This window comes from Salvia hispanica, chromosome 4, assembly GCF_023119035.1.
Source record: "Salvia hispanica cultivar TCC Black 2014 chromosome 4, UniMelb_Shisp_WGS_1.0, whole genome shotgun sequence".
Classification (NCBI taxonomy): Eukaryota; Viridiplantae; Streptophyta; class Magnoliopsida; order Lamiales; family Lamiaceae; genus Salvia; species Salvia hispanica.
In genome coordinates this window covers 32,033,994-32,053,576 of record NC_062968.1, presented here as the reverse complement: position 1 = coordinate 32,053,576, position 19,583 = coordinate 32,033,994, and the positions used below count along the sequence as shown (strand labels likewise).

Genomic DNA, 19,583 nt, shown 5'->3' with positions numbered 1-19,583 from the left:
CTAGTGCTTCATGTCGAGCTGCAAGCACACTTAGTGTTGCATCAGTCATGCTTGATCTTACATAAATTCTTAGCATGAACAGCTATATATAATAGCAACATGAAGACTCAGGAACTAGAAAAAGAAGCTTCTGAAGATTCACACGCATTAGAGAGAGTGATGAAGCTGCAGCAGAGCACCTCTTTCACATCCCAAGTGGTTGTTTCTTCAATCTCAGGGATACCATCCACTTTCTCTTCTCTATATATGCCCCTCTTCCTCCGCATGCTCCTAGTCCTACTCATACTTGTTTCGGCCTCACCACTCATAAACCTGATATTTAAGGTTGCTAACAACCCGAATCACAGCTCTCAATTCATCTCAATGTTGGAATAATTGAATGAACAATTACATAAAGCTCTCTATGATGATTAACCGAGAACGACGATGAAGGAGCATAAACTGTAGAGCGGAAGCGTACCTTGATCCATAACGAATTGAACGACGGAATTGCTTTGCAACGGCTATGGATCTTCCAAACGACCAGAGACATTCTTTGCAATAGTCTGGGGACCATAACCCTAGCTTATATTTATATTAAATATAAACCAAATAGAAAATCACTTTATGGTATCTACACTTATTTCCATAACAATTAAATACACTTTGGCCCAAACTTTAATCTTTATTGGATCACTTTAATTGAGCAACTGAAAGATAGCCATACACATTAAATTAGTCATGCGGAAACCCAAATTTCTAACAATCTTCCACTTGGGCAACACATGACACCAAATAAATATGTATAAACCGAATGAGCGCTCAAAAGTGCTATCACATAGTGTATTTCCAAACAATCTTATTATCAATCATATCGACATAGGACTAAAGGGGCAGTGACCATATTTTTTCATGATTAAACCCATCAGTAATCACATATGCAAATATAATCAACAACAGATCAATTATGGAGTGTAGCATGGAAATTTCATGCAAGGTGATCATACATGCCTATTTCCAACTGATCTTCCCAAAGTGAGATCAAACCAAAAAATAATGGACAAAACATAATACTTAATTTCTGCAGAGAATAACATGAGTTTTATAACTACATGTTCGAAACACGAAACACAATATAGAGCAATAACCAAAACTACTCCCACTGAACGGAAGTATCCTTAAACAACATAACACCCATTTGGACTACATGCCCATGAAAGACCTTGGGTGATAGTTCCTTAATGAGCGGATTTGTCATCATTAAATCCGTTCCCTTATGCTCTATATGTATTTGTCCCTGAACTCTTTTGTTTTAGAATATAATACCGCAGGCTTATTGTTACAACATAACTTAAGTGGTCTTTCAATACTTTAACAATATGTGGCCTCATGACAAAAAATTTTGCAGTCATATTCAATTACTAGATGCCCCAAAATAAGTTACGAATTCTGTTGTCATGGCAGAAGTAGCTACAAGTGTTTGCTCAGCACTTCTCCACGAAACGGCTCCACAACCAACAGACACACGTAAACTAAAATGGATCATTTACTGTATTGGCATCTAACAAAATCAAAATCAAAATCAAGATACCTAATGATCTCTCCAAATGATCTGATTTTCTATATGCGAGCATGTAATGCTTAGTTCTCTATAAATATCTCATAACCCGTTTTGCTGCTTCCTAATGATCCATACCGGATTACTGAGATATATGTCCAACATTTTAACAACATAAACCAAATTGGGTCTAATACATACTTAAGTACGCATTAGGCTCCCAATAGCCGAAGCATATGGAACCTTCTGCATTTTCTAAATCTCAAGATTTATCTTAGGGCACTGAATGAGACTAGGTTGGTCTCCTTTAGTCATAGGAGTATTTCTTTACTTGCAATTATGCATCTCAAATACTTTAGGCACTTTTTCCCTTCCGTCACAATCAAAAATTATTTTTTTCGATTCCAAATACAAAGAGGCTTCCCCAAGATCTTTCATCTCAAATTTCTTCGAGAGAAAATTCTTGGTGTTAGTGCAACATATCCTTATCGAAAATTATTTCTTTCGATTCCAAATGCAAAAGAAGATGCATTTGCTCCCACCGAACTTATGATACACACAGCCATCAATATAGCATTCTTTCTGAATCCAAATGAAAGAACTACTTCATAAAATTTGTGGTACCATTGACGAGAGTCTTAGTTGAGGTTGTTGAGATTGACTTTAAATGATATCATCCGCATGAGATTGAATGTTTACAACAATATCATCTTGACGTTCTTAATATGCTTCTTCTTCAATAATAGTAATTGATAACTGATCATTGTTAGAAGCAGTATTAGGTGTCTATACAGACTCCTCTCAAAAGTAATGTTCTTAAACACTCAACTAATGTTCTTTAACACTCAACTAATGTTCTACCAGCATTATCAAAAAATCACAATGATCAACCTCAAAAAAACTCAAATGTTTCATAGACTACTGATCAAGTAGCAGATACTGAGCAATATAATATAAAAATCAATCCAATAAACTAGTTCAATCCAAAAACTAAGCAAGCAATCTGCAATCGTGAACCTACTGCCTAAATTAAGCAGAACCTATATTTGTTCATGATAACCCCAATCACAAAACTGCATCAAGGTCACAAAAAAAAGTCAATTGCTTTGTCCTTCTAAGTGTGGTCAAACCATCCGACTTGACCGGGTGGAATGCGTGCGTAGAGACACAGATTTAGCCTTATTTTGGAGACTTTTCACCTTCTAGCTTACCCTAGGTACGTATAAAATGCATGAACGTTTTGTATCATCATTTGTAAACATCCCAACTGTTAATTAAAACTTCAAATTCGATTAAATGCTTTACGTTATTAGGGCATCCACAGTTAGCAGGAATAAAAATATATTTTTTATATTTGCAAATTCATTAATCCTATTTTTTATATTTGTAAATATATCAATTAGCAAGAATAAAAATATAAAAACACCACAAATTAAAGGCATATCCTATTGTCAGTATTTATTTTTTATTTTTTATTTTTTATATTTTATGCTTGCAAATATGAAAATCTTTGGAATTCATTGAATTAGAGAGAATTGAGATGGGGAAGAGAGTGGAGTGAAAGGTGTAAAATGAAATAAAAAATGGTGATATATAGAAGAAAATAAAAAAAAATAAAAAAATAAAATATAAAATGTGTGCATCGTCCGGCCTATCCTCCGTACCCCCACAATGGGGCGGAGGATAGGGCGGAGGATACATCCTCCGTGCCATAGTCCGCGGACGATGTATCTTCCGTGAAGGATAATGTGTGCTTAGTCCGTGGTGCTGCAGTGGCGAACTAAAGGGCGGAGGATGCATCGTCCGTCGCATCCTCCGCCCCATTGTGGATGCTCTTGCTCTTGATTCTTGTTATTTTGTTAATTTTGCAAACGGAATTTGTGAAAAAATAAGTACTCCTACTACTAATTTATTAGCAAACACTCCCTCCACTCCATATGGAAAGTTTCCAATATGAGTAGAGTGCTAATACTTGAGTATATATGAATTGATACTCCTAAATAAGGCAATTTTTTAGTTTGGGCTTTGAGATATACGTGAAAGAGATTAGAGGCCCATTAGTATTTGTGAATTGGAAGTTTAAAAAAGCATAATTATGGAATTATTGGAATACGTAGGATTCATTAAGCGCGTGATTCCAATTCCCACGTAATCATCTTTTTCACACACGGTATGTTTTACTTTCTAAATACTCGCGCGATTCATATGCCTTTCTTCTTAGACTAAACAAATACATACACACAGCTTAATTATACAAAATCTGGAAATATACATATCACGAAATCTCGATAAATAGAGCGGTTTGCAGGTTTTACTTTCTAAATTCTCTATTGTTTTCATTGTATGGCAGCCTTTTCTTCTTCAGTTAAACATATTCATACAAACAGTTTTTACGATTTCTGGAAAAATACATATTACGAAATCTTGAAAATAGAGACTGATTAGGGTTTGCTTGGGAGATATAAATATAAGTACATAATATGTATCGAGATCTGGAAATATATAGTAAAAGAAAGGAAATAGGGTTTTTGTAGGGTTTAGAGAGACACGGTTAGGGTTTGCAGAAGAACACCAATACAGTAATTGATAATTTGGTCTACTATCAAATTACCAACTTACCATGAAAAAATACCAATTCAATAACCATAAACACTAGCCTATTATTTGTGTATTACTGTTATTTTATGTATTGTGGATTTAAATTGTGTCTCAATATTTAATATTTTAAGTAATGATTGTCGACTAAATTTGAGTCGGATTCCATTAAATCTTTAAATTTTATGATCATTTTTTATCTAAATTGTGAACTTTTAGGATTTCTGATTTAATAGTTGTAGCAATTATCTTCTGAAGAATGGGATTGTGTTTTTTAATTTTGTGTCAATATAGAAGCTAGAAAAGATGGAAGCTTCAACGAGTGATGAATACAATGATTTTGCTAAAACACTTGAAGATGAGCTGATGATGTTGGACGAGGAGGATCACGGTGCATACTTTAATGACGAAGGAAGTCAGGATATGCACAACGAATGTTCGGGTTCTGGTGGGGTTGAGTTAGATCACTCGGATGGCTCGGATAGCTCCTTTGATGGCTCGGATTGTGATGATGTTGAATCTAAATTCCCCAACTCGTTCACCAAGAGGTTGGTAGTGCCAATTATACTTCTCCACACACTTAAAACATGATCTGTATTTGCTGTGTTTGTTTCATCTAAAATATGGCCAATTAAAGGAACTAATTGCTGTCATTGGTCTCCTATGAAGACATCTAAATTCATCACAATCAAGATCATGATTACATGATTTTAAGTTTTGTGAAACATTTATTTAGGAGGAAGTTAACATCTCATTGGAGAGCATTTATCCACCCTCTTATGTGGCGTTGCAAATGGGTCGAGTTGCAAATCAAGAAGCTGGATGCCCAATCCCGAGCATATGCCCACAACAAGGCTCCAAGTGATCAGACCTTGCCGCGGAAGAGAAGACGAAGAAGGGAAGCAACAAACAACGTAGAAGCCTATATGTCTCGCCACAACCTCTTCTCTGACTATGGTGCATTCTCCTGTTCATCACTTTCAACTCCATTTTGTGTATGGCAATTGAAAGAGTTTGATGAGATTTCCTTTTCGCAGAACATAAGAAGCATAACCAACAGATTTCTCACAATGTGGTGAATAATTCTGGTGAGGAAAAAAGACATCTCTCTGTTTATTGATCAAGAGTTGTTTTGTTTCAAATAATCAATGTTTCATGTGGTAGGTACGTGTGAAGAAAGCAAGAGCAATAGTGAGTTGGGGAACGACGAGGCTAGAGATTGCAACAAGGATCACGAAGACATTCTTGAAAGGCTTGAAGGTCTGCAAAGGCGAGCACATAAGCTGAGGAGTCTAGTTGAAGAGGAAAAGGATGATTATTTTAGCTCAGTTATTTGGCCAGATGGTACATTGGACTCGCCTTTGCCTCCGAAACCAAAATCAACGTACCACCGGATGCCAGTGGGGACTCACCTAGCATCTCAGCTTCTAGCAGATTATAACTTGGGTGGCGTGCTTTTACCCGAGAGCGCCCACCCTGGCCCTCTGCCAAAACAAACAAGACATCACCCTCCTTCTACTACACATGCTTATCAAAATGTGAGTGTTTCTTTTGCCTTATCTCATAGGTTGAGACCACAATGGTGATGATGATGATGATGTTGAGTTAATTGATGTGCAGGAAGACGAAGACGGAGATGATGATGATGTTTTGATTGACAATCAAAGGGTGAGAGATGAGCTGCCTTATTTTGAGAAAGGGATCATGGTGGTGAATCACGAGGCCTTGGCTAGCAAAAGTCGCGCAGAGCCACAAGATCGTTCAACTACAAAGGCTACTAAGACTAATACGCGGTGCAAGAACAAGACATGGAAATGATCTTGATGAGTATGGAAACAAGTCCATATATGTGGATATGAATTTTTGCTTTATTTGTACATTCTTCCATTGGCTATTATTATTGCATAGGTCCCAAGTTGCAGAGAGTCGAGATTTCCTTGGCATGATCGATCCCTTTGTGTGTGGTGTGGTGTGCTACACATAATTGGGAAAATATTCATCTGTTAAATTCAACCCAACCGTAGGTGGAGAGGCACTGCTGCGTTGCAGGGCATGCACCTGCGACGTGAATCTGCTTGCGCGCGTCTCAGCCTGCGCTCACACACGCGCGCGTGCCGGCTCGGAAGGACGCACCGGGCAGGTACATAACGCTTTTCCTTTCGTTTTTTTCTTATTTTCCTTTTTCTTTGTTTTTTTAAAAAAAATTAAAGTATTATTTTATTTTCATAATAATTTTATTTTATTTATATAGATTTTTTAATTTCAATAATTTTACCTCAATTTAAATAAATATATAAAATTATTATTAAGAGTGCAATGGTGGGATTATGTATATATAGTGGACTTTTGAGCGTTTGATTGGATTTTTGTTGATAATTATAGTCAATTTTATTTAATTTGGCATTTTTATAATTAGCTGGAAAAAATATGTTCAAATCTTAAATTTTGAACTTATAACATTTTCTTCTCAACAAAAGAACTGGGCCTGGTGGACACCATTAGTAATTACCAAAAAAAAAAAACAGTTCTTTCTAAAGTTTTTCACGATTTTAACTATTAAAATTCAAATCATGACAAGAACTTTAACATAATTTATTATTGAAAAGTAGATTTAAAATTTGAGATTTGCTTCAAAATAAACTTCTCAATAGTTTTTAAAAATGTAATCCTAATTAATTTCTATTTGTCTGTCAATTTTTTTCCCTTAATAGTATACTCCCTTCGTCCCAAGATAAGTGACCTACTTCTTTTGGACACGGGATTTAAGGAATGGTATTTAAATAAGTTAAAGTGGAGAGAGTAAAGTATGAGAGAGGAAAAAGTAGAGGAGAGAAGAGAGAATAAAATAGGTGGAGAATAAAATAAGAGAGATGACTTTTTGCTAAAAATGAAAATAGGTCACTTATAGTGGGACACCCTATTTTAGTGCATTCAAATGATTTATTTCATTCTTTTCTCACTTCCTATTTTAGTGCATTCAAATTATTTATTTCATTCTTTTCTCACTTCATTCTCTCTCTATTTTATTGTTCTGATTTCTCTATCTTTTGAACGTTGTTTCCCTTTTTGTGTACTTTATTGAATAATACGATGATCGTTCACACACTTTTTATATTTTAATCAAATTTATTTTTGATAATAGAGTGATCATCAGTCCATTCGAAAGAATTTGTTGAGTAAATTTGTTTTATCCATGCCGAAAAACTAATAAGAAAACAATCGGTTGTGAAACAAATACAAACTAATCCGAAATATTTGGAAATAAAAGAATATTTCTCACGGGCCTCAATCCAAACTAACAAAAAAATTCATTTTTCCAAATAGTAAAATCAAATAAATGAAAATTGGAAAATATAATAGCACAAAACAGCTCTGTAAAAAACAGTAAAGATCAATTTCATGACCGTTTTATTATCAATTTCACGACCTCTAAAGTGAAGTGCAATCTCATGACTGTTTTATTACCAGTTTCTTCAACTCAAAAGCTTACTCTACTTCCAACTACTATAAACTTACTGTGCCTACAATCTTGATGTGCATATGCAATTGATCCAACAGCAAATGTGTGACTTCCCAAAATGGAAGGCACTTATCTCCATCAACAACCAACAAAATCTGGTTGTTCATCTCGATTGCGCTGTACCACATCTCATTCTTAGCTTCTCTAGCTCGTCTCACATCCATCGCTTTTCTGACCACCTTCTCAGCTCTGGCAGCGTCCTTCGCATTAACACATGCAAGCAGTAACGAAGCCAGCATGATCTCATCAGCCTCGTAAGGCATGCTCTCAATCAATGTCTCAGCTTCCTCCGTGCATCCAACCCTAGCCAAGAGATCAACTAAACAGCTGTAATGCTTTAGCTTAGGGTTGAGTCCCAACTCTCCCATTTTAATGAACCGTCTGATTCCTTCCTCTACTGAACCACCATAGCTGCAAGCTGACAAGATACCATCAAAGGTATCCTCGTTTGGGTTGAACCCGTTTCTCTTCATATCTGCAAACGCTTGTAGTGCCTCTTTGCCACACCCATTGAGTGCCAAGCCGTTGATGAAAGCAGTCCACATAGATGCATCTCTTGCTCGAACCTCGTGAAAAACTTTTCTTGCTTTCTCGATTTCCCCACAGTTAGCATACATGTGCACCACTGCTGTCGAAACTTCTGCATACACGTCCAACTTCTTTTTCTTCATGAATTCATACACCCGATTCCCCAAATCCAGAGCACCCAAATCTGCAATGGCTGGAAGAACAGCAAGAATCATAATTCTATCGGGCTCAAACACGTTGCATGCAAGGAACTGCTGGAACAACAACAATGCTTGATGGGGTTTCTTCTTCTTACAATATCCACCAATCATTGTGCTCCAAGAAAACATATTCCTGCCAGGCATCATATCAAATAGCTGCCTAGCATGATCTACATCACCAATGCTACTATATCCGTGAACCATAGTGGTCCATGAGACTACATCTTTCTCTGGCATGGCATCAAACATCACCTTGGCTAATCTCATATCCCCCAACTTCACATACCCATCAATCAACATATTCCAAGATACTGCATCTTTCTCTGGCATGGAATCGAACAACATCTTGGCTGATGTCATCTCCCCCAACTTCAAAAACCCCTTGATCATTGTATTCCAAGACACCGCATCTTTCTCTGGCATAGCATCGAACAACTTCATGGCTAATTTCATATCCTCTATCTTCACACACCCACCAATCAAAGTATTCCAAGACACCACATTTTTCTCCGGCATGGTATCAAACAACGTCTTGGCTGATCTAATATCCCCTGAAATCACATACCCTTTAATCAGAGTATTATAAGACACCACATCTTTCTTTGGCATAGCATCAAACAACATTTCCGCCAATCTCATCTCCCTTGACTTCACATAACCATTGATCATAGTGGTCCATGACACCACATTTTTCTCGGGCATGTCATCAAGCAACATCTTAGCCAATTTTAAATCACCTAACTTCACAAACCCACCAATCAAAGTATTCCAGGAAACCACGTTTTTATCTGGCATGGCATCAAACAACATCTTTGCCGATCTCATATCCTCCATATTTACATATCCATTGACCATAGTGGACCAAGCAATCACATTCTTCTCCGGCATTGCATCAAACAACATTTTTGCCAATCTCATGTTCCTCAACTTCACATACCCGTCAATCATAGTGGTCCAAGACACGATACTTTTCTCTGGCATGACATCAAACAGCATCTTGGCTGATCGCATGTCCCTCAACTTCACATATCCATTTATCATAGTATTCCAAGATATCACATTTTTCACGGGCATGGCATCAAACAACATCTTAGCTGTTGTCAGCTGCCCTAACTTTGCATGGCCATTGATCATAGTGCTCCAAGCAACCACATTTTTGTCGGGCATAATATCAAACAGCATGTTAGCTGATCTCATGTCTCCCATGTTAGCATAAGCATTGATCATCATACTCCAAGACACTTCATTTTTCTCTGGCATGGCATCAAACAACATCTTGGCTGCTGCAATATCACCTAACTTCACATACCCTCCAATCAAAGTATTCCAGGATCCTAAATCTCTTTCTGGCATTGCATCAAAAATCATCTTAGCCGATCTCATTTGCCCTAGCTTCACATGCCCATTCATCATGGTGGTCCAAGACACCACATTTTTCTCCATCATGGCATCAAACAACAACTTTGCCGATCTCATATCCCCTAACTTCACATACCCGCCAATCAAAGTATTCCACAGCTCCACATCTTTCTCAGGGACAGCATAAAATAACATCTCAGCCGATGCCATCTTCCCCGACTTCACATACACATCAATCATCATCTTCCACGGCAACAAATCCTTCTCGGGCATGGAAGCCATAGCATCGAGAACTCCTTCCACAGCGCCCATATCTCCACCCCTGATATACCCATACATGAGAGCGTTCCACGACGCAGAACTCCTCTCAGTCATTTCATCAAAGACTTTCCTAGCGAAGCCCATTTGCCCCATCTTCCCATACATGTCAACCAACGCATTCGCCACGTATAAATTCGAGTTAAAACCATATCTCAACACGTGAGCGTGCACTTCCATCCCTTCCACAATCGATGCATTCAAGAAGCAGCACTTGGTGAGAATGGTAAAAGTGTAATTGTCGGGTAGGAAGCCTTCCTCCCTCCTAAGACAATTATAGAGATGAATGGCTTCAGAGAAGTGACGAGAAGAGAGGTGGGACTTGATCATCGCGTTGCATAGGGGGACATCGGGTTGTTGCGGCAATTGATCGAACAGTTGGCGCGCGTGACGAGTGCCGCTGCGCGGATCAGCTGAGGAGAGGCTGGTGATGAACATGGTGACAAGGCTGAGGTTGGTATCGAGGGCGTGGCGGAGCATGAAAGCGTGGATTTGGAGGAGGGTGGCCATGCGGTGGGTTTTTCTTTGAAGGAGGAAGAAACAATGTCTCACTGTGGGGCCCCATGGCGGAGACGAGCAACTCGCTTCCATTTCCAACTCTTACATTGCAAATTATGCTCCAATTTTATTTACGTACTCCCTCCTCCCTCCGTCCGGAATAAGAGTTACTCCTACTAATTTTCATTTTGGCACGTCCCCAATTAAGAGTAGCACTTTATTTTTACCATAAATATTAAGTAGGTCTCATATTCTACTAAATTATTTCACTCACATTTTATTATAAAACCAATATAAAAAAGTGGATCCCACATTCCACTAACTTTTTCAACCAACTTTTCTTTACATTTCTTAAAACTCGTGCCCGGTCAAAGTGCTACTCCTAATGAAGGACGGAGGGAGTAGTTTTTTTATATCTAACTCACATTTTGATGGTATTATTTATATAGTGGCATGGGACTCGTCATAGAAAACCACCTCATACACAACGTACGAATATCCTTAAAATTATACTCCCTTCGTCTAAAAAAAATAATCTCATTTGTGGATGACACGGATTTTAATGAAAAATTGATAAAATAAGAGAGAATAGAAAAAAATGAGTAAAGTAAGAAAAATAAGAATGAAAAAAATAGGTCATGTCGTATGAGAAATGACAAAATGAAACTATTTAGCTTATACTGCTTAATCCCTATCTCCAAAACCAAAACAAGGGATTAATGAATTATTTACTAGATTACCCATTAAATATTCATCACGTGTTGCTAAAACTAGTCTTCAACTTAAAGGAGTACCATATTCCATACCATTACCATCGATCATAATCAGGTAGAAAATTCATAAATCATACACCATTAATTACCATCCAACATAATCACAATGGGTAGAAAATCGATATTTTCTGCCTTGAAAGGACAATTAAGAGAAAGAGGTCGCCATAAGAATTGAATAAATGAATAAAGATATCCACACAATGAGAGATGGTGCGCTCAACTTCTGTTCATCACCAATATTCCTCCAAGCCGCATCACAAAAGTAGGAGTGGTTATCAGTTCTCATTTAGTCAAAACGATAAATAATAAATGGCCTGACAAATCACAAGCGATCCTGTCAATTTTCGAGTCTAGAACGAGCTCAGGGATCACCACATCTTCCAGAGCATCGATCTTGTTTTGTTGCACTGACCTGAATGCAAGATGGCAAGTTACCCGACCAATTCATCCAACGGACTTCCCCTCAGTTCTATCGCCTCAACCTATGGGATGTCGTCTCCTGTACGTTATGAAAGAACAATATAATACAGGATATACTTGATCCCAAAAAAGCAAGTGGACTCAATTATATCACTAGGGGTATTGTAATCTCTCAAGTAGTTTCAATCATATAATTGGTTCGTCCCTTTTTCACACACCCCCAGGCTGACCGTAATATGCATTTAATTCTGAAGGGCTTCGAAGGAGTAAACAGATAAACAGTTGGTAGTAGGGTGGATTACATGAAGAGAATAGATATAGCTCTCTAATTTTGGAGGAAAAAGGAAAGATAAAAGATAGAAAACACCTTAGCATATAAGCAGCTATAGCCCATGACATTCATAGCAGAAGCCTAAGATAATAGACGTATGGTCGGCTACCTCTTTGGCCGATTACGATCTTGGTCATAGTCCATTACTCCACCAAGTTCGGAAAAGTTCTCTTCATGCCCTGGGTAGTCAATGTCTGCCTGCTTACAGTTTGTAACTTCTGCCACAGTGTAAGTAAGACAACATCGACCAACATATCCAGAGCTTATGTACAACTACTTTGCATAATAGAATTAAACAACAAACTTGTATAATGTAGAAGCCTAACCTCATTTATGCATTTGAATGGCTAAACCAGCATTCATGAAGTCTTATAAGAATGATGCAAGTAGCTCTAATCAACTATTTATGTTGGCTAAAGCTGAGATATAAGCAACTCATAATCTAATTGTTCCAATTTATCATATTATTAACCCTAGAGGAAAATTGGATTCGCAAAGCATTTATGTTATAGTTCACACTCCAGCGTAAAACGAAAAGCACTTTTACCCAGGCCCCCAACACAAATCATGGATTCAAATTGGCATTTAAGTTTTCTATGATGGCTTAAAAAGCATTGTGCCATGTACTATGAAAGAAACGGCATCATAAAACACATAACAGTTCATTCTTTACGAAAAAGTTTACTCTAACTGACCTTCATAGATAGTGTCTTCTTCACTTCTTCCACCCTCTCTTCTACCACCTTCTTGTGCTTCTGGTCAATCTCACCCGTAGTGTCAGCCCATTTGATCTTCTCTTGAATTGAGACAAGAAGGTTATCTGATGTAGCAAGCCTAAGAAATAACCAAAAGAGTTTTTATACACAGTTATACAAACTTCTGAACACATAGACTGCAAGTTACAAGAAATAAACAGTTACAGCTTCAACTGATACAAATTAAGGCTCTGACACAGAAAATGGCAGAGAAAGGTTCCGGAACCATAATTTTGAAGATAAGATCAGATAAGACCAAGTTACTAAATCCCAACAAGATACTTAGACACTTATACCCCAGCAGTTGGAATTTTAAACTAGGACAAGAACAAATCAGCTTAAAGATTCAAATCTCAGAGGGAGAAGCATGTACCAATTCCCTAGAATATCAATCATGCTGCCTAATTGTCCAGGTCTGATATCCCTCCCAGCCGCAAATTGCACCTACAAGCCCAAAGATTGATGATTTACCAATCCACCAGTCAAATGTTAAACTGCTAAACACATTAATCAAGGTATGTTATTAGAGTGAGACCTCAAAGCATCTTCGTAACTGATTCAGCTTTCCTCTAACTATACCCTGCCCATGAAAGCACAAAAAAATTCAGCATTGGAATTTCATATCACCAACCTTACACTGATGAACAACAAGCTAGTATGTCCTATTTAAAAAGGAAGCACAAAGATGCTAGTAAAGAAAAATGAAAGATGGCTATCAAAAGTGAGGAAAGGGACAGTCTCAAAGGCTCAAACAAAAGTAAACAAAAATGGAGTAGATATCATGTTGACAAAAAATATTGGTGGCGAGTTCATCTCAGAAATGAAGTGCCATTCGCTGTACATATTCTGGAGCACAAAGCATAAATGCTTACCACATACATACAATCATTGATGAGAAAATCCTCCAACTCGCGAACATTTGAAACATCCAACTCCTGCATCAATGTGTCGTATGGCAATACCTAGGGGAAGGCCGAGATCAGAGAGTCAAATAAGAGCAGTTAGATAAGTTGAAAAACAGCCTCAAATAATCTCAGCAAAATATGTCATTTCAAGCAATGAAATAACAAATATTCCAAAAACACAAATGAAGAATACTACACAAATGCAATTTTTTGCATCATCTAGCATGTCAAACCAAATAAAATACTGCATCTGTCCATGACAAATAATCTTGGTAGTGGATGACATGAGTATTAATGAAAATTGGTAAAGTAAGAGAAATAGAGAAAAAAGTGGCTGAAGCATTCCACCTCATTAGAGAGAGAAACTTAGCATATATAGATAAGGACTAATTTTGGTGGATGGACCAAAATAGAAACATAGGACTATTTTTCATGGACAGATGGAGTGGTAAAATGGGCTGGTGACCAGCATATTTGAAGACAACTCTTTAGACACGGAGTAAAATTGCACCAGGAAATTGTGGTAAAGATGAACAAAGAGTAGTTTCAGAGAATGCATCCAATTGACTCTTCAGAACCCCCACACCAGCTCTGTAACTTTTCTAAAATAATTTTCCTCAAATTCTGAATCGACGAGATATTTATATAGAATATATACAAAATGACTGAGATATCAAACCACTAGGACCTTTCTTAGATGAAACCAGAACAACATAATGTAACTAATTTCAGGATTGGGTGGTAAATAATCACCTTCACCATAAGAAGTAATCACTGACAATGAAATGAGGTAGCAGATATCTACAACTAGCTAGAAAGTGTGTGCTACCCCTATACATACACTCAGACAATGCATGACAAGCTACCTTGTCTGTCTCGGCCAGAGTAAGCACAGTCAGCTGCTTCAGCTTGAGAACTTGATCAGGAACCAATTGTGGAAGACGACCAGCAACATCTGCCAGGTGGCATAAAATTGTAAAACTGATAAGGAAAGAAAAATGCATCCATAGATATTGTAGAAGGAGCTCTTTTAGTATAAGCACCAAATATCAAACTAATGATGCTCTAGCTAAGGCCTCTCTGCTAACATTCACAAGAAGGTTCTCCTTTTTTTAAGGCACTGTGCCCCCATTAACACTTACCCCACTGATAAATGACACAATAAGCCAGTTGAAGATACCTAATAGAAACATAGGAGTGTCCATATGCTGTAGTTAAGGCATAGGTGTATACATCTTGCAATCAGTATTTTATTTCATTGTGCAGAGTTATCGGGATCGTCTTTTCCATCTGTATGCACATTTAAGATATTTTTTTTCCAAATTCTCACTACAGATCAGAGGCTCCTAGTCCTGTAAAGAGAGTTAGGATTCCAACTGGCCAGTAATTATTCTAATTTATAGCTTACCGAATCATGTTTGGCTGTAAATTCTGTTAATAAATCAATCATGGGAGTCCTTTGACAACATATAACAGATGAGCTCAGGCACCTGTTACCCCCATTGAATTTATAGTCATAGAGCATACATTACTCGAGGTTTCCAAACAATTTCAAGTAAAAAATAAACTAATGGAAAACAAAAGTACATCCATAATGCAGACTGTTATCATGGTGTGAGCATCCCTATGGCCTAAGCTATGGAAGACAGCAAGATCGTCAATACTAAAACACCAGTAACACAAAGATTTTACAGATTTCTTCTGACAGTAAATACAAAATCCCTGGTGGAAACATAAAAAGAAATTACTAATCTAGCTGAAACCCAGAGAAGTTTAGTCAGGAAACAGATGATTATCTATGTTCCAACATCGAACACAGACAATAAAGTGCAATAACTTTGAGGAAATGACACAACATAAGTCATAATGAAGAGATCATGTAATTTGGGTGAAATCTATGCCCATGAAAAATTGTTTATATGAGGAGATTGAGTCTTACTCTTATATTCACTCCAAGTACCATGCGCAAACATGCGAAGCAAATCAAGGAAGGCACTATTCTCAGTTCCTTCAAGCTGCACACATATATACATAGGTTAAAAACTTGAAACTAAAACAAATTTTAAATAGGTATTAGCAACCGGCAACTCAAAAGCATGGAGATTGTTACCAAGTAGAAACTATGATTACAAGAAAATATTATAATCCCTTTTCACTTTTGATTGATATTAATATTATTAAAGTCAGTGAGTTTAGGAGTATATATCTTTTATACATCAGCCATATTTTCACTTCATTCTTGCACCATTATTCTCTTTGATCCTAAATTTTTGCCAAACTAGTATTCAGATATCACCAGCAATTACATTACATGATTAAATATAAAACTCTTGACATTTATTCAGATATCATCATAGAGGAGATCAAACATGGCACATGTCAAATCAAGAGCATTAAAACACCAGTTAGAGAGCTTGTAAGTGGTGGACACAATGATGTGATAATTACATCCTTCCTCCAGTTCTATGTATTAGAGATGATACAGAATTTGCTTGAGAAGATGCTGCCACACCTTACTATCTAACCTTGCCTCCACAAACACACATTACCATATCCTTTTCCAACCAAGAACAACCCCCGCCGAAAAAAAGGAAAAAGAAAACACATACAAGTTGAATCATCATCTCTCTTAAAAATCAAAGCTTATATACTGCATATTAATCAGCAAGCAAAACCTACGAGATTGTCCGAACTACGTAAAAGTGCACATTTCCCTTCAACCGTATACAAAAAATCCCTCCATTAACTCACCACATTAATATCATAAACGCATAATTATAACTCTCCTTTCTATTAACTCCCAGAAACTGTTTGCAAAATCAGAGACATTTCCACAGAGACGCAAAAGTACAGCAAATTCTAACAAACAAACACAAGTTCATTATATGTAACCGTATAAAAAATTATAAACAAAACACTTAAAATATGGAGTAAGAGATTAAAACTAACAATGAAACCAAAATCATCATAAGCGAAAGCTTTCTAACCTCACTAGCAAAACTGAAATTCAAATCTTCAAACTTTCAGTGCCACTAGTCCTAACCTAAAATAACAACACATACCTCGAGAACATTGGGAATTGCGAGAATCTCGGAGAAAGCAAATAGAGATGGGTGCGAAGTGGCCTCAACGACGACGTTTGCTAGTGCGGGGCCCTTCAGAGTGGAAGCCTTCTTCACAAAATAGTCTATGTGCTCCGCCTGTCTTTCTTCAATGTCCATTTCTCAAATTCTATTGATTCAACAAAATTATAAAATCACAGAGAACTAGGTTCGTGGATTGCTTCTTTGCTCGAATTATTAACCACAGATTGACGAGGACGATGAGAATCTATGATTTGAGTGATCACAATTTAGGGTTTGGGAATTCGGAGAGGGCTTAGGTGAATTGTGGATTTGTCCCTCTGATGTTTCTGCTTTAGTGCTTCCAAGCATCCAGATCAAATAGTATAAAGACATTTATTGATCCCAACTCAAACTCAATTATCGGGTATGGATTCAAATTCAATAATAATTTGACCCAATTTAGGAATTTCGTGCATGTCCTCCGTGTCAGATTTTCATGTTATAGGACAATGCCATAATTAGAATGGGAAAAGCTATACAACCACATTATGTATAACCATAAATTGGTTATATAGACAAAAAAAACCGGTTAATTTTTGTTATCCGGTCATTAAGAACTAAATTTACTTTCATATCCTTTAAATAAAATTGCCGCCTTTTTATTTTACTTCCAAATAAGTGGCGCCCCTTGTTTTTTGTTTTTCCCTCTCTCCCATTTATTTTTCCTTGATTCACGGTAAACAAAATAATTGCAACTTCCATATTTATTTCCTATATATTAGGATTCAGTTTATAAAAAATATAACATATAAATATTTGAAAGGAGTTTGACCGGCTTTTTTTTCTCAACTGATTTTATCAATTTCTTTTGTCAAAATATTGAAGTTCATAATAAAGTGGAGTGTTCACATGATATTCATATTATCAATTCTGATTTCATTTCATTTTAGTTTAGCTTTTCATTTCTAGTTTTTAGTTTTTTTATGTTACAAGCAAAAAAATTTATGTTCATCCATTAATTCAATGATTTTCCTTATTCCTTATATCAATACAATTTGTTGTTATTCATTGTTTACATGTTCAATAAATAGTGAATATACAACTAATCAAAGTTTTTAAAAATAATTTCAAAAGAAATTTGTAGATATTTTTTCTGTTTTTGGCTTTCAATTTATTGGCTTCTAAGTTGTTTGTCAAAATACATAAACGTAATTTGATCAACATTTAATTCGAGTCTGTAAAAATGCAAAATTAAAATAAAAACAAATATTCTAAATCTTATGTTTTATTCATATTATACGAATTTATTTTGAATTTTTATATGTTTGGGATCTAATATAAAAAAAAATAGATTGATTATTTAGATAATTATAGATTGGTCAAATAGATATTTTAATTTACTTGACATCTAATACAAAAAATTAAATAGATCCAGTAGTGAACTATTCTCATCAAACTATTGTGTTTGTACAAGAAATCTTATAATATTAGTATTTGATTATAGTATAATTTTTTGTTGTGCTTAAGATCTAATGTTTCAAAGTGATTAAGATCAATTAGTGAATTATTCTCGTCTAAGTATTTGGTTTTTGAGAGAAATACTAATGACATTAGTCTTGGTTAAAATATAGAGTTGCAAAATAGATAGAACTATTACTGATTTGATTAAATAATTTTTTAATATGCTTGAGATCTAATATTGCATAAGTCAATTAGTGGTTTATAGTTTATTATCAACTACCTTGACTTATTAAGAAATCCTAACGATAATATATTATTATTTGATTAAATAATTTTTTACACTTGCTTGAGTTCTAATATCACAAAAAATAAATAGATCAAATCGAGAATTATTCTCATCAAACTATTTTTTCTGTAAAAGAAATTTTATGACATTAGAGCACTCCCAATGCTCTCCATAAAAACTCCTTTATTTCTCCCTAACTCCTGCCACATCAGCGCCACATCAGCACCAAAATTTATCCCTAGTTTTTAGCCAACTTTTAGCTAACTGCTCCAATGGTTTCTTCCTTATTTCTCCCTAACTCAACATTTCATTTTTACATCATTACTAATTTAATTGTTTTATTTTTTTATATAATAAAGCTAGCTAATTTATAAGACAAGACAAATAATAGTAATAAAGTTCGTTGAATTAAACACGAGTAAAAAATTACAACGACGAAAATTAAAAAAAAAATAGGGGGGAAATTATTTTAAATTAATTATTAAATTTTAAATTTATAGGGGGGGAAATTAAAAAAAAAAAAAAAACTATTTTTATCGCCGGATTATCGCCCACAGTGGTCGGCGATAATCCGGCGAATTTTCGGGATTCGGCGTTAATTCGGTAGAATTAACGCCGGATTATCGCCGATTCCTCCCCATTGCCGGCGAATTTTCGGCGATAATTGGCGATAAAACGCCGGATTTAACGCCGAGTGCATTGGGAGTGCTCTGTGTTTGATTAAATAATTTTTTAACGTGGTTGACACTTGAGATCTAATGTTGCAAAGTGAGTAGATCAATTAATGAAATATTATAATCCAACTATTTGGTTTGTAAGAGAAATATTTTGACATTAGTCTTGATTGAGATATACTGTTGCCAAATAGATAGATGTATTACTGATTTGATTAAATAACATTTTAGTGCTTCAAATATAATATTGCATAACTCAATTAGTGATTTATTCTCATCCAACCTTTTGACTCGTTAGAGAAATCCTAATGACATTATTATTTAATTAAATAATATTTTAATTTACTTTAGCTCTAAA

General features: G+C 35.9%; 3 protein-coding genes across 8 annotated transcripts; 1 reads left to right on the top strand and 2 right to left on the bottom strand.

The window, feature by feature from the left end:
• Nucleotides 1–4,438: 4,438 nt before the first annotated feature.
• Nucleotides 4,439–6,304, top strand: LOC125220916. The gene is made up of 5 exons (XM_048123049.1): nt 4,439–4,680; nt 4,869–5,089; nt 5,170–5,220; nt 5,297–5,670; nt 5,753–6,304. The coding sequence occupies exons 1-5, from the start codon at nt 4,439–4,441 to the stop codon at nt 5,948–5,950; spliced, it is 1,086 nt and encodes a 361-aa protein (XP_047979006.1). The 3' UTR covers nt 5,951–6,304.
• Nucleotides 6,305–7,476: 1,172 nt separating this feature from the next.
• Nucleotides 7,477–10,628, bottom strand: LOC125219463 (pentatricopeptide repeat-containing protein At2g44880-like). The gene has a single exon (XM_048121442.1). The coding sequence runs from the start codon at nt 10,565–10,567 to the stop codon at nt 7,637–7,639; it is 2,931 nt and encodes a 976-aa protein (XP_047977399.1). The 5' UTR covers nt 10,568–10,628; the 3' UTR covers nt 7,477–7,636.
• An 845-nt stretch (nt 10,629–11,473) lies between these two features.
• LOC125185655 (COP9 signalosome complex subunit 7-like) lies at nt 11,474–17,262 on the bottom strand. Of its 6 annotated transcripts, XR_007170204.1 has the most exons (10): nt 16,802–17,260; nt 15,679–15,754; nt 14,606–14,694; nt 13,707–13,796; nt 13,370–13,414; nt 13,208–13,278; nt 12,775–12,913; nt 12,189–12,277; nt 11,741–11,827; nt 11,474–11,642 (listed from the first exon to the last, which is right to left on the bottom strand). XR_007170204.1 is itself a non-coding variant. In XM_048082218.1 (9 exons), the coding sequence occupies exons 1-8, from the start codon at nt 16,958–16,960 to the stop codon at nt 12,223–12,225; spliced, it is 741 nt and encodes a 246-aa protein (XP_047938175.1). In that variant the 5' UTR covers nt 16,961–17,262; the 3' UTR covers nt 11,474–11,827; nt 12,189–12,222. The 6 variants fall into 6 exon arrangements, 4 of the variants coding, with proteins under 4 accessions (XP_047938175.1, XP_047938173.1, XP_047938174.1 ...); XR_007170205.1 differs by lacking the exon at nt 12,189–12,277; XM_048082218.1 differs by having other exon boundaries at nt 11,474–11,827; nt 12,189–12,294; nt 16,802–17,262.
• Nucleotides 17,263–19,583: the final 2,321 nt, after the last annotated feature.

Coding starts and splice junctions, on each gene's coding strand:
- LOC125220916 (XM_048123049.1), top strand. CDS start 4,439: ATGGAAGCTTCAACGAGTGATGAATACAATGATTTTGCTAAAACACTT. Junction 5,090..5,169: donor CAACCTCTTCTCTGACTATG/GTGCATTCTCCT, acceptor TCCTTTTCGCAG/AACATAAGAAGCATAACCAA. Junction 5,671..5,752: donor CTACACATGCTTATCAAAAT/GTGAGTGTTTCT, acceptor ATTGATGTGCAG/GAAGACGAAGACGGAGATGA.
- LOC125219463 (XM_048121442.1), bottom strand. CDS start 10,567: ATGGCCACCCTCCTCCAAATCCACGCTTTCATGCTCCGCCACGCCCTC.
- LOC125185655 (XM_048082216.1), bottom strand. CDS start 16,960: ATGGACATTGAAGAAAGACAGGCGGAGCACATAGACTATTTTGTGAAG. Junction 13,415..13,706: donor TCAATGATTGTATGTATGTG/GTAAGCATTTAT, acceptor TTTCATGGGCAG/GGTATAGTTAGAGGAAAGCT. Junction 12,914..13,207: donor ATTGATATTCTAGGGAATTG/GTACATGCTTCT, acceptor GTTATTTCTTAG/GCTTGCTACATCAGATAACC.